At 39.4% G+C, this 13,202-nt stretch overlaps 1 protein-coding gene across 1 annotated transcript in view; it reads right to left on the bottom strand.

Moving 5' to 3' along the window:
- LOC117472246 (multiple epidermal growth factor-like domains protein 11) overlaps nucleotides 1–13,202 on the bottom strand; it is a 150,344-nt gene that overhangs the window by 24,811 nt on the left and 112,331 nt on the right. Inside the window, exons 12-16 of the mRNA XM_034117420.1 lie at nucleotides 12,585–12,705; nucleotides 9,762–9,925; nucleotides 7,421–7,523; nucleotides 2,961–3,107; nucleotides 646–780 (exon numbers count right to left, since the gene is read on the bottom strand). Coding sequence (XP_033973311.1) covers nucleotides 646–780; nucleotides 2,961–3,107; nucleotides 7,421–7,523; nucleotides 9,762–9,925; nucleotides 12,585–12,705 — 670 coding nt within the window. The remainder of the gene's footprint in view (nucleotides 1–645; nucleotides 781–2,960; nucleotides 3,108–7,420; nucleotides 7,524–9,761; nucleotides 9,926–12,584; nucleotides 12,706–13,202) is intronic.

Genomic DNA, 13,202 nt, shown 5'->3' with positions numbered 1-13,202 from the left:
GTAGGTTTTAGAGTTTTTGAAGCTTGACCTAAACCAGAATCAAGGATATCTTAGCCAGCTTTTCTTTATAATCTTCCACTCAAAAGACAATTATTAAAGTTCCATACTAAACTAGTGCCTTTAATGAAGTCACAGAGTAAAACGGGGAGACAGAGGGGATGAGACGCTGCAAATGGTCCCAGACGGATTTGAACCCGGGTCCTCCGCATGGGGACCAAGCACAGGTATATGGGCTGCTAACTGTAACATGAGCTGTACGACTGCCCATATTGCGCACTGTTTTATAAAAAATATTGAACTATTTTCAGTCAATCAAGGTTAATTCTATCATTTTTTTAATTAATGAGGATGTGTGCCTCCAGGTGAGCTCACTGCATCTCCCCCGCTCTTTTCAAGAATTCCAGTGAAATGTTCTTTTACTTTAATACTTCCTCTGATCGCTTTGTTTATTTTTTATCTGGGTCATCCACTTCAGAAAAATAGCGTTAGCCGTGCTCCTATCTGCTGCTCTTTACTATGATCTCTCCTATAGAGTGATTTCTCACACTGCTAGAGGGCGAGAGGACATAAGCTCTCTACTCCAGCTTTAAACAGACACAGGGTAATCTTTGTTGGGATGATACATAAATGTAAAACTAGACTGACCTTGATTACAGAGGGAGCCGAAGAAGCCAGAGAGACATTCACAGTGGCCGGTGACATGGTGGCACGCCCCGTCGCTATGGATACACTGAGGGCACGACTGGCTGCAACGATGTCCGTAGAAACCAGGGGAACAGGCTGCAGGAAAACACACACACCACTGTTACAAAGATGTCTATGTATGTGTGTGAGAGAAAAGTCAATTCCAGAGTGTAAAGAGAACTTCTGATTAGTTCGCTGATTAGGTCTTTGATAATTTTAATATAGATTTCATGGTCCACCTGGTCTCAATTTAAACTAAACCCCACATACTGTATGTGAAAGCTTATTACTGTCCACCATATCTGTAGATGTGTGTGTGTGTGTGTGTGTGTGTGTGTGTGTGTGTGTGTGTGTGTGTGTGTGTGTGTGTGTGTGTGTGTGAAAACGTGGCTGCTGTCTCCTCTCCGCTGTCAACCTGTTGGCAGAGTTAGCTTTTCTTTGTTTTCACTTCCGCCGTGTATCCTCCTGAGGCTTTTAATTTGTTTTAATTGATGTTACTCTAAGTGGTGAGACAAGCCGGTGCAGGCTGGTCCACCGCCTCCCTCACACTACAGGATTTTCCTAATTAAGATAATTGCCTAAACTGTGAACCCAGAGCCCTTAAATGTATCACTCTGATGCAGAGAGAGGCTGATGAAAAACTGGTGTGTGTTGTGTACGTATCTGCAGAACAGCTCACTGCAAGCAACATCAACAGGTAGGCTATATTTTAAGCATATTCTACAATCCTTGATTTATGGACCCCGAATTCTTCAGATTGAACATAAACCCTTTTTAGACCTGATGACGCATTTGTTTCTCACTAGGCTCTTGCTGGTTGCTGATACAGAAATGTTGACGAAAAAACACGGTGACTTATCTGAAAACAAAGAATTTCTACTGCATTATCCACCCATAAAATATTCTAAATAACATGGAGATGGAAAATATGCTAGAAGATTGCAAGAAGTTTTGCTTGTTATACCGTGGGTTTTGTTAAAACAACATGCAGCTAGTAGCAAACCATAGCATTGTTGAGTCTTTCTGAGGAGCACATGAATGCACCATTGTCCTTTTTTGTCAATTTCTGTTTAATTTGTGATAAATGCAGTCGATCTAAATGCAAAAATGAAATAATAGTTTTCTTTATGAGTATAGTTAGGTCAAGGACATGACCAACCTAAATGTTTTCCATTCAATCTTTGCTAATAAAAAAGAATGAAGAGAGATAAACATTTCTCAAAGAGATTCTTAATGTTGAAGCTTAATGATTACAGGTTTTTGTTGCTAATTAACAAGCGTGTTTGTTAGTTACAACTGTTTTTAGGTACTTTATTAACCAATTTGGGAGGATTTCTCGCTTTTCTCTATAACATTTTATTTCTCAGCTGTTAATCAGTTGGCTACAATTTTTGGTTGTATTGCAGATTAGGATCTTGCAATATAAAAATTGAGTTTGTGAGCACTATCAGCACTATGAAAACACATTTTCACGTTGGTTTTTTGTTTTGTTCTAGTGAACGTTTGGGTCATGTGATAAACATTCCTGCCACTGGCTCTATTCTTTTTCAATGACCTACAGATGGTGATAACGTAACAACATACAAGCAACAATCCATCATTAAAGGCAAGATAAAGAAGAATGCAAGCTAGAAAACATGAATGTTAACAATTTAGGTTTCAAACTTTTACAAATCATAAACGTTTGACATCTGAGACTTTGGCAGATACTGGAAACATAATCACATTTAAATACAAAAGGAGCATCTGCAATTTTTACTTAATAACCGTCAAGCTTTTGATCATAAGACGTCCTTTAACCAAATTCCCTGTCAGATGGGACCATTAGTATGACATTTAATTGAGCAGGAATATCTTAAAAGTGTAGAAGCTTCAAACTCTGGAAAATGCTTTTTTCAGCTCAGTGACACATTACATTTAGCATATTACATTTAGACGACATTTTAGTGTTTAAGATTTCGTTCTCTACCTTTGAGCATATAATATTCTAATGACTCTAATAAAGGGCAATTATTACTTCATCATTTTGTCGGTTTTCCTTATTGATGAACATGAGGCGGGTATAGTCTGACAGGCGCCCTTCTTCACAGACTTTAATGTGAAAAATTAATTTAAATACTAGTTTGTTTTTTTAAGCTCTCTTAAGGAATTACATTTTCCAACTGTAGTATAGTTGTTGTTTTTTCACTTAAGTCTCTCCTCCACTGTCCAGCAGCTACGATAGTGAAAGCCCAGTATATGTGGGGGAAATGAGAGTGTGCAAAAATGTCTCTTACCCCTTCTGCAGTTGGTGCCGCGGTAGCCCGGAGCGCACACACAGGTGCCGTCCTCCGGGGAGCAGGAGCCTCCGTTCTCACAGGTACAGCTGTAGGAGCAGTTTGGCCCCCAGCGTCCCTCCTCACAAACACTGTCGCAATGGACACCTGCAGAACACACACACACACACACACACACACACACACACACACACACACACACACACACACACACACACACACACACACACACACACACACACACACACACACACACACACACACACACACACACACACACACACACACACACACACACACACACACACACACACACACACACACACACACACACACACACACACACACACACACACACACACACACACACACACACACACACACACACACACACACACAGTCTATAGTGAAGCTTTGTTCTTAGCTGCACAGCTTTTAAGTGAAGTCAAACTGATTCCCCCCACACTGCTCACAAACCTTCCTATTTGTACTTGAAGGAAAGAGTGTGAAGGAGACATACAGAGAAGTCAGACATGACGGATCAGAGACACAAAGAGACAAGTCCTCTGTAGTCCCTGTTGAAGGATACAGCTGGTGGTATTCACATGAGAAGAATGAAAAGACTAAAACCAACATTGAAAGTATCTACTAGCAAGTATTGTGTTTGAATCAAAGAATGAATATCTTATTCCTCTGTGCCACAGATCTCCGTTGTTAGTTAGTTTGCTTTTATTATATTTTGGATATTCCCTTTGTATCTGAGGCAAGTGTCAGACAAATACAACCACAACAAACACATTATTTATTTCGCTTGAGTAAAGTTTTATAAAAACTACAATGCCAGCTGTTTAGGATATAAATGAGCCTTTGTAAACACAACCTATATATCTGTGAGGTGTTTTTAAAGACAAACGTCTTCAGTGGGAACCAATGGCCTTTGGGATGCAACCACAGACAGGAAATATTGAGAGTTGACGAAACATATTATTGGTTTTGGCTCTTTTCATTAGATTGACTGTAGGAAATATAAATACATTTATTTTTTAAACAAACAGATGTAAATCCTCCAAGAAAATAACGTAAAGCACTGGCAGTTATTCAGGGATCTTTGAATGAATCTATTAGTTATTTTATATTTTGCTTATCTGAGTAATTATTCAATTAAATGCCAGAATATTGGATACAATTAGCATGTGGTGTTGCATTGGTTGTGTGTGCTATCATGCTAAACTTAGAAGGCAAGCTCCAAACTTTTAGTTGACATTTTTTTTTTTAATAAAGAGTAGCCTAATGGAATTATATGAGGTATATATAGAAATGTATTTATTGGGATAAACCCCTTGAGATCTCGTTTTCAAGGGGGTCCCGATGTATGGAGAGCCAACACAGTGGTTATGTAGTTGATCAAGTGTTAGCTAAGTGAAGTTAAGTTTAACTTAAAGGTAGGGTAGGTAAGTTTGAGAAACCGGCTCGAGATCGCTAGAATTTGAAAATACACAACCGGAGAAAATCTGCCACTTCCTTACAGAGCCCCTCCTCCAACACACACGAACGCGCACATGACCAATGAGGGCACGAGATAAGTTTGTGCACAGATGGAAGGCTGACAGGCAGGTAGGCCATCCAGTTATTTTAGCCGGGCCGGCTAAAATGATTGGTCGTACTTCTTACAGTATTACGGCTTCCACAGATGACATTTTTTTATGGATTTTTTGTCAAAGCACTTAAGATATTCATTGCTATCGGGATGTTAAGAGCATTCCATGGAATATAACAAAAAGTGTATCTCGAGCCGGTTTCTCAAACTTACCTACCCCACCTTTAACTTATTTGATTATTAAAGTCCAGATATGTTGAAGAGGAGGTTTAGTGGCTCAAAATGTAGCTATACATTTTGTTAGCGCTGTATGTAAACATAGTAAACATTGCTTTGTTTTTCATTATAAGCATGTTAGCATGCTGACATTAGCATTTAACTCAAAGCATGACAGCTAACATAGCTGCTAGCACGGCTCTAAACTCTTAATGCACATACATGAAATGAGTATGAAAAGGGTTAGCTAAGTAAAGTTGAGATCCCTTTAACTTCAGAATTAAATAATTATAGTCCAGATAGGAGGAGGTTCAGTTGCTCAGGATTTAGCTTTACATTATGTTAGCACTGTCACATGGATTTTTGGTAGCTTGTTTTTTTCCAGAGACGTACATCTTTTACACATCTGTCGATCCTGGGAAAGGGATCTCTCTTCTGTTGCTCTTCCTTAAGGTTCTTTCATTTAATTATCTGTTGAAGGTGTTTTTGCACAGATGGTGTGGTATGGTTTACAGATTGTAAAGCCACATGAGACAAATGTGTGTTTGTTATATCGAGTATATCAAATTGGCTTAACTTGATATATACGTTTTCCTCAACAAACATTTTAGCCAAAAACCTTAATTCCCCAATATCTGCGCAGGACTTTTTGCCTTTTACTCATTTGCTGAAGTGTCTCCTTCTTTCATCAGTCTTGCATGTGTGTGTGTGCGTGTCCTGAGAGGCAGCAGTCTGTCTACACAAAAGCTGGCTTGCAGAAAGGATCAGAGCCCTCGGTGCTCACCGGGGACAGTCTGGAGACTGCTGCGCCCGAGAGACTCACATTACATTCATTCTTAGTAACACTCAACCACACACACGCACAGGAATACGCTCAACACCACATCTAAATAAAGAAAAACAGACAGACAGAGTAAGAATAGTGTATGTGCAAATACAGTATAACACCCTCCTCTCTGCAGCCTGGCATCTCTGCAACTCATTAGAAACTTCCTTTGACATAGAATATGAGAGAATATGGGAGTGAGGCACAGGCAGCCATTATAACTCAATTAATAAACTACCTCTGAGCCACAAAGTGGGTGAAAGTCTGGAGCTGTATGCGTTGAAGTTAAAACAAAGGAAGGTGGCGGATGGGAAGCAGAAGAAGGCCAAATGTTAATACCTAGTATTCATCTCCCAAGAGGCAGCAGCACTGAAATACTTTTTAAAATTCTGACTTGACATATAAAACATAACAATTCAGGTCATAACACTCGGTGTAAAGGAAAGACACAGTCTAAAACAAATAAAGACACACACTTAAAAGTTACTGTGCTTGGGTATAACGTTGGGTTACTGCAAGTGTATGCACCTACTAGTTATACTATCTTGTGTCCCTCCACACTAGATATGCTTTGTCAGGCTTTTGAGTTCGTTCTGTGACACAATTCAACATGTTAAAGATGTCAGTATGCAAAAACTAAATTATTTTGGATATTAAGAGCGTAGCTTATGGACACTATTGCTAAAAAATGCAACTCTTCTTCAAAATGAAAGGTAGTAGGGACTCAAACGTGAAAAAGTTTTATAAATGACTTGTGTGTAGAGGCTTTCTAATGTCACATATTTATATTATACCTACTCTAAACCTTACAAATGTATTGCCTTCCCAGTATATTCAACAGAAGTGTTTGTTGGAAGATTGGATAGCTTCGGACACAAAGCCCCCCACGAAAAATCACACACCTTTTCGACATCACTATTGGCAGCTGTGTACTACCAACTTTCGAAACCAACAATCCCATATCCACTGTGCGAAGGTGAGATTAAAGTCAGTATCCAATACTATAAATGTCTTTCAAAAGACCGTCTTTAAATGTGATTGAGCACACCATACTGTGTATATGCAGATGCCCGTAGATTAATTCGTACCACAAATGGCACATTTCAATTTCAATAATGGGTAAAAGTTTAGCAACTTAAATATGGCATATTAAGTGCAATGTCACTGTGGAGGATGTTGGTTTCATGTAAAAAAAGAACAACAACTAAAAGAGTCTTAGAGCAAGGCTAGGTCGTAAAAGGTGCTTCATCTTGTGAAGCTGTCAAATCCATGCTTGAATCTTCATCAGTTTTAGGATAAGAGATAATATATTTATCATTTTTCTGTGTGTCATATTGATCTGTTGTGTCTTCTTGTGTATTCTTGTCGCCAGCCACACGTCCTTCAGAATGTCTTCGCTTTGAGCGTTGCACTTAACATTGTTAGTTTTGATATTCCTTACATTCTGAGTTAAGGCTTACCTAAAATTAAATCAGTTGCACAAAACACCCTTCTCCAGAAGATTTCCATAAAATCTTCACTTTAAAATAAAGGTTTTCTTATTATGTTGGTATAATACAAACGGTATCCTAAAATAAATCAAACTGTTGTACATCTTACCTATTCAAACTGTTTAAACTGATGAATTCATGTTCTCCTCCAGAAGAATAGTCGTTTCCTTTTTAGACCAACTCGGGTAAGGAAAAGACTAAGCCCTACTTAAGGAAGATGTTTTGTGAAACCAGACAATTTGAGTCTTCGGGCTTCATTCCTGTTGCCAGAAGCTTAAACTCTGGTGATCCCAGTGTTTTATCAGTCTTAAACAGCAGCCTCAAAACTCACCCGTCCAGCCTGCAAGGCAGCGGCAGAAGCCGGTCACCGGATCACATCCGTCTGCGTTGAAACAGTCGCATCTCTCGCTGCAGTCCAGCCCATATGACCCCTCCTAACAGCCAGAACACAGCAGACATAATGCATTAACAAAACTGACTGTCTTAACATCAGAATTGTTAAGTATTCTGATGATACAGTGTTATTATCTCTGTAAGGTAACTGACAACAACAAAGTGTTTGAGTGGAGTTATAGAACACTATTTGGTTCACCATCCATCTCTCATAAAGAAATATATAAGGTACTATCATATACAAACTCGAGTGTGATGATAGATCATCTTCTTTCCTGTAATTAAATGGAATATGTTGGTGAAAGGACCTAACAAAGAATTGATTGTTTCACTGCATTAGGTTTTTAGGGCAATTACACAAATTCTTCTTTTGCTTTTCACATCTGTGACTGTGAGGCATCTACAGTATAGATGTTATAGATGGTACAAATATTGTTTATCACTTAAAAGTCCAAACTGCTCCACCATATCATCAATGGATTGAAGATTGTAGGTCAAGCCTTCGAGAAACTTTGAATCCGTTTACCATTACAACTCTCTGACCCAAACCATGTCAAGAACAGCACATTTGAATTGTTCCCATCATTATTGTATCCTATCTTGTATTGTATCGTATGTTGCATTGTACAGCATCGTATGATGTCGTATCATATTGCATCTTGCATCGTATCTCATTGTACTCGTATCATACTTCATTGTATCTTGTATTGTATCGTATCTTCTATTGTATCGTACCGTGTATTGTACAGCATCATATCATATTGCATCGTAACTCATTGTACTCGTATCATACTGCATCGTATCTTGCATTGTATTGTAGAGCGTTGTATCATATCGCATTTTATTACACCATTTTCTATTCCATTATATTGTATTGTTGTTATTTAAAGGGGACCTATCATGCAAAAATGCACTTTTGTACGTCTTTTATACATGAATATGTGTCCCCGGTGTTCCAGGGAACTCACCAAGTGTCAGAAAACACAACCCTCTCTATTTTCCTCCATACCCAAATCTCTAAAAAAGGGGCTGAAACGGATCTGATAAAAACTGATCCAGATTTGAACACTGTCCTGACGTCAGGACGGTGGCGCTACGGCTATTGGGCCAACTCCACCAATCAGGAGGAGACAGCCACGGCCATTGCCGTTCGAAAGCGCTGGAGACGCTGTAGTACATATGCCAGGCCTGTAAGTGGCGCTGTAGTCTGCCACAAAAGCAGCGAAGAAGACTTCCCGCCCATAGTTACCATGGTTACCCTTCTGTTTATTCTCCGCTGTGGCTTTCTTTCTCCCTCCCCGAGGCAAGCGTTTGCTCCCGCTGCTTTAATTCAATGCAATCCCTCCCCGTCGAGGCAAGCACTGTAATTCTCTCCGGTTAGTCCACCAGCAGATGACAAACACCCACCTCTCCGCCTCTTCCAAGGAACGAGGGGACCGTGCGGCAGAGTTTCAGTTTCAGTTTGTTTTCGCCGGTCAAGATGTCCGTTAAAGTTTAAATCTTCCGGACAAAATTAGAAAAGTGCCGGTCAAAGGCCTTCTTTGTTATTTATTGAGCTTTAAAACAAATGAATAACGACTCTATATAATAAAACACGGAGGACGGAGATCTCTTTTTCTCCCCCTCTTCTGACAGCCCAGCAGCTGATCAGAGCATGGCTCACCTCTCCTGCAGGGGGGCGTGGTCAGCAGAATCAGACCCGTAGACAGCAAACAGCACATAGAGCGAAATGAGGCATGGCTAAAATGCATGATCTGTTTGGTATTTTGAAAACAGAAACGTATAAATATACCTTATATAGGTATGGCCCTACAATATATAATTTAATTATAAAACGGACAAGTCAAATCAAGCAATCTGATTGGTTCTTAGCCGTGGTATACTGAGCGTATACCACGGGTAGAATTGTAAGTTACTTTTCACAACAAGTCAGTATCCCTACGCGTCTGAGAAAAACTGTATACAGTTGGGCTGAAACCCTCCTTTTTACGCAGCGGTCCAGACATAGACATCAAACGGCAAAAACATATTCAGTGTGCAGTTCCTTTGGCATTAGGGCAGGGATATTTAGATACTTTCCAAGGTTTGACATAATGAATTGCTTCGCGTCGGGCCGAACCACGCCCCTTAACTGTGATATAATGGCCATATACCACGGCCTGTCGTGAGCTATTGCTTAAATATAGCATGATAGGTCCACTTTAAAGAAGCTCAAACCCTTTTTTCCCCAAACTTTGCTGCACCTTATTTTCCTCCGAAGAACTAAAGATTGCACTTACAGGACACGGTAAGTCGCAGTACTCGTCCCTCCAGCCCGGGGAGCAGGTGCAGGTCCCGTTGGAGGGGTCACAGGCCGCCTCGTTGGCACACTGACAGGTCTGGTTGCAGCTCAGTCCCCAGGTACCACTGGAGCACGGGATGGAGCAGTCCACACCCTGCCAACCTATCAGAGACAGAGACACCGTCCAAAGACCATCAGACAGCCATTTAAAGCACTTAGTTTTAGTCAATTGTACTTCCTGAGCACCTGTGAACTCCATTATTTCCATCAGTTATTTTAAAGTACTCAACTAAGTAATTGCTGAGATCTTGGATCACAGTTACATTGCTACAATTAAGTCATACAGGGCTAGAAACACAAGCTGTCAAGTTGTAGAAGTTATAAGAAGTAAACCACTTTATTGGAGGGTACAATGTAACTACCTGACACTGAATGTTTAATGCCTATTTGAAAATAAAATCTACGTATACACAAAACTACCCAAAAGATGTGTAGGAAGTCAATCTGTTGACTGTGAACATTTGGAAAATAACTTTACCATTAACATTGGTTTTATTTGGGGGTTTCTTTACTAAACTTATCTGATTGCTTGTGTTTTCTAGACCCGTTTTAATAAATGTTAGCAATGCGGTAAAATGTTCTGATATCAGCAATCCACAATGGGAATACGTTGTTTTTATTATTTAGACTATTGGATAAAACTATGAAAATAGGTCCCAAGTTGTAAAAAACTAAAATGATAATTCACTTTGCATGCACCACAATGAAGAAGTTATAATCAGATAACATTTTGGCCACAATCACCAATTGTAGCTTAACAAGTGATACCATTTCATGCATAATAACTATATAAATATACACATTTAAAATAAATGCACAAATAGTTCTTGCTTTCACCCAGACCTGGAAGGTATTGTTATGAATGAAGTGGATTATTATAGTTAATGTTGAAATTAAGTAACTTTATTCTATTCATTTTGTACCCTTTTTGTCTATTTTTTACATGCTTGGTTTTACAGTGTGTACACTGTGGGCCCCCTGGTGGCCTTGGGGTTAGGGCACAACATTAAATTGCTACGGCCCTGGTTCATATCCGGCCAGGGACATTTGTCTCATAACAATCCTCAATGCCTTCCCCTCATTTCCTGTCGTTTCTCTACTGTCTGCTTCATCACACAGCGTAAAAATGCCCTCTAGAAATATTGTGGACGTGTTGGCGTTGAAGTTATGAGTCGGGTATTAATTATACGTTTCTAATCTCATCTCTAATACAGTATTTATCTCATTTCAGTTATGACTGGCTTTTATCTGAAAGATAGAAACATGTGCTGAAACATTGATCCTTGGATTTATAAATAAGAAATGACACGGATGTGTCCTGATTTTCTCTCCTTCCTTCAGACGTAACAATTGTCAAATATCCCTTCTTTCTTGGCACCCAATTATACCTCATGCTTCTTTAGGAGTCCTAACAGTATATGAACTGTATAGATTATGGAACGCTTGCTCTACATGCATCTACAAGTACAACTCATGTTTGACAAGCCTTTTTCATCAGCCTGAAAAAGGGCTCACAGGGTGAAGACAGACACCCACTTGCTCCAGCCGAGGCTCTCGGGCCCCTGGCTCGGGCTCAGATGTCTCTCCACTTTAATTACCCGTGTTCCCCACGAGGCCCAGTGGCGCATAAATATTTAAGGATGCTGATATTGAGATATATTAGGGAAGTGAAGTGGAGAACAGAAATAAGAAGCAGGGAAAAGTTCTGGAAATTGTCAAGGTCGGTTCCTTTACTTGTTTTGACGGTCAGGAGATTCACAGGTGAGTTTAGAGCAGGGAAGAAAACCAAAATTAAACAACAAATAAGGAATTTACTGTAATTGATAAGGGCTGCTCTGCCCATTATTTGCTCTATGTGATTGTGAATTTAGTTTAAAAATGTCAGAAAATGGTTGTGAAAAATGGCCATAATCAATCAATCAATCATCATCAATCATAACAATTTCTTAAATCCATTTAAATTGGTAATTCCGGCAGAGGCTCAGTCAGTAGGGGCTTGGACTGGGAGCCGTAGGGTCGGCGGTTAAAGTCCTCGAACAGACTTAAAATATGGAGTGTGGACTGCTACTTGGAGCGGTCCCAGTTCACCTCCTGCCCTGCCGTGGTGCCCTTGAGCAAAGCACCCCATTGCTCCCCAGGCACTGCTCCTAGCACTAGACTTCTAGTAATAAGATGGGTTAAATGCAGAGAACACATTTCACTATGTGTGCTCTGCATGTGTGACCATTAAATGTGTGACGATTCTATTCTAATTAATTGACCAACAGTGAAAACATGAGAAGTACAAAGAAAAGCAGGAAACCCTCAAAAAAATATTTTAAAAGTAATTTCTTAGGTTAGAAACCAATAGTGAAATTCAACGTGGTGTAAAGTAGCTGTATTTTTCTTTAAAATGTAGGTGTTTGTATTTAACTTGAGAATGTAATTAATTTCTACTAAATAACAGGGAAACATTAAACAAACAAAAATACTACAATACTAATACAATACAATACGTTTTTACTTTTTTAAACATGATTTCCTTGTGACATTGCACAAATATGTAGTTTGTATTTGTTAAATGTGTCACATTTAGATTGTGGTTAATAAGATTTAGAATGAAGAACTTGTATTAGTAATGGAGTATTTTTTCTTTTTCATTGTTTTTGTTGCTGCTAAAGGATCCGAGTACTTCTAAATTACTGTAATGATTAGTTGTGTTTGAAAAAGGAATAGTTTGGAGAAATTGAGTAAATAAAAGTGTAGCACAGGACCAGTGTACCTTCTCTGCAGATGCAGGATCCGTCAATGTGTGAGCAGGAGATCTCGTTGTGACAGGAGCAGGAGGAGGTGCAGTTTGTCCCGTAGAGACCGGCGGGACAGCTGATGGAGCAGTCGTCCCCCTAGACACACACACACACAGAGAAACTGATGAAAATAGTACTTCAGTTTTTCTACTTTCCTGTGTCCACTTCTACAAATGTTCCATCCACAGCCTCCATTGGACTCCTTTGTTTACTTCTGTAACATAGCTACAGATGTTGCACTCAAACACAGTGTTTGTGATTGGCTAAGGGGCGGGACAGCTCTTAGCAGTTGACCAATCAAATCAGAGAAGACTGGGCTCTGGTTTCAGACAGAGGGTGAAAAGAGGTGCTGCAGCACAGGCAGTATGAGAAAAATAAAGAGCTTTTTGAACATTAAAGCATGGAGACATGTCACAGGAGAGACACTACATACTAATATGAACCTGGAAATGAGCAGAATAGGGCCTTTTAAATAATGTATATCACTCATACCAAAGGCTTATTTAATTTTAAAATTATGCATTTCATTATTTTCAAGACTTTCACTTAGGATTTGTATAAATGATGTATATAGTATATGGAGAAATGAAGAA

This window comes from Trematomus bernacchii, unplaced genomic scaffold (genome assembly GCF_902827165.1).
Source record: "Trematomus bernacchii unplaced genomic scaffold, fTreBer1.1, whole genome shotgun sequence".
In the NCBI taxonomy this organism is placed as follows: domain Eukaryota; kingdom Metazoa; phylum Chordata; class Actinopteri; order Perciformes; family Nototheniidae; genus Trematomus; species Trematomus bernacchii.
The sequence above is the reverse complement of the archived record's forward strand: the minus strand, read 5'-3'. Positions and strand labels throughout refer to the sequence as shown.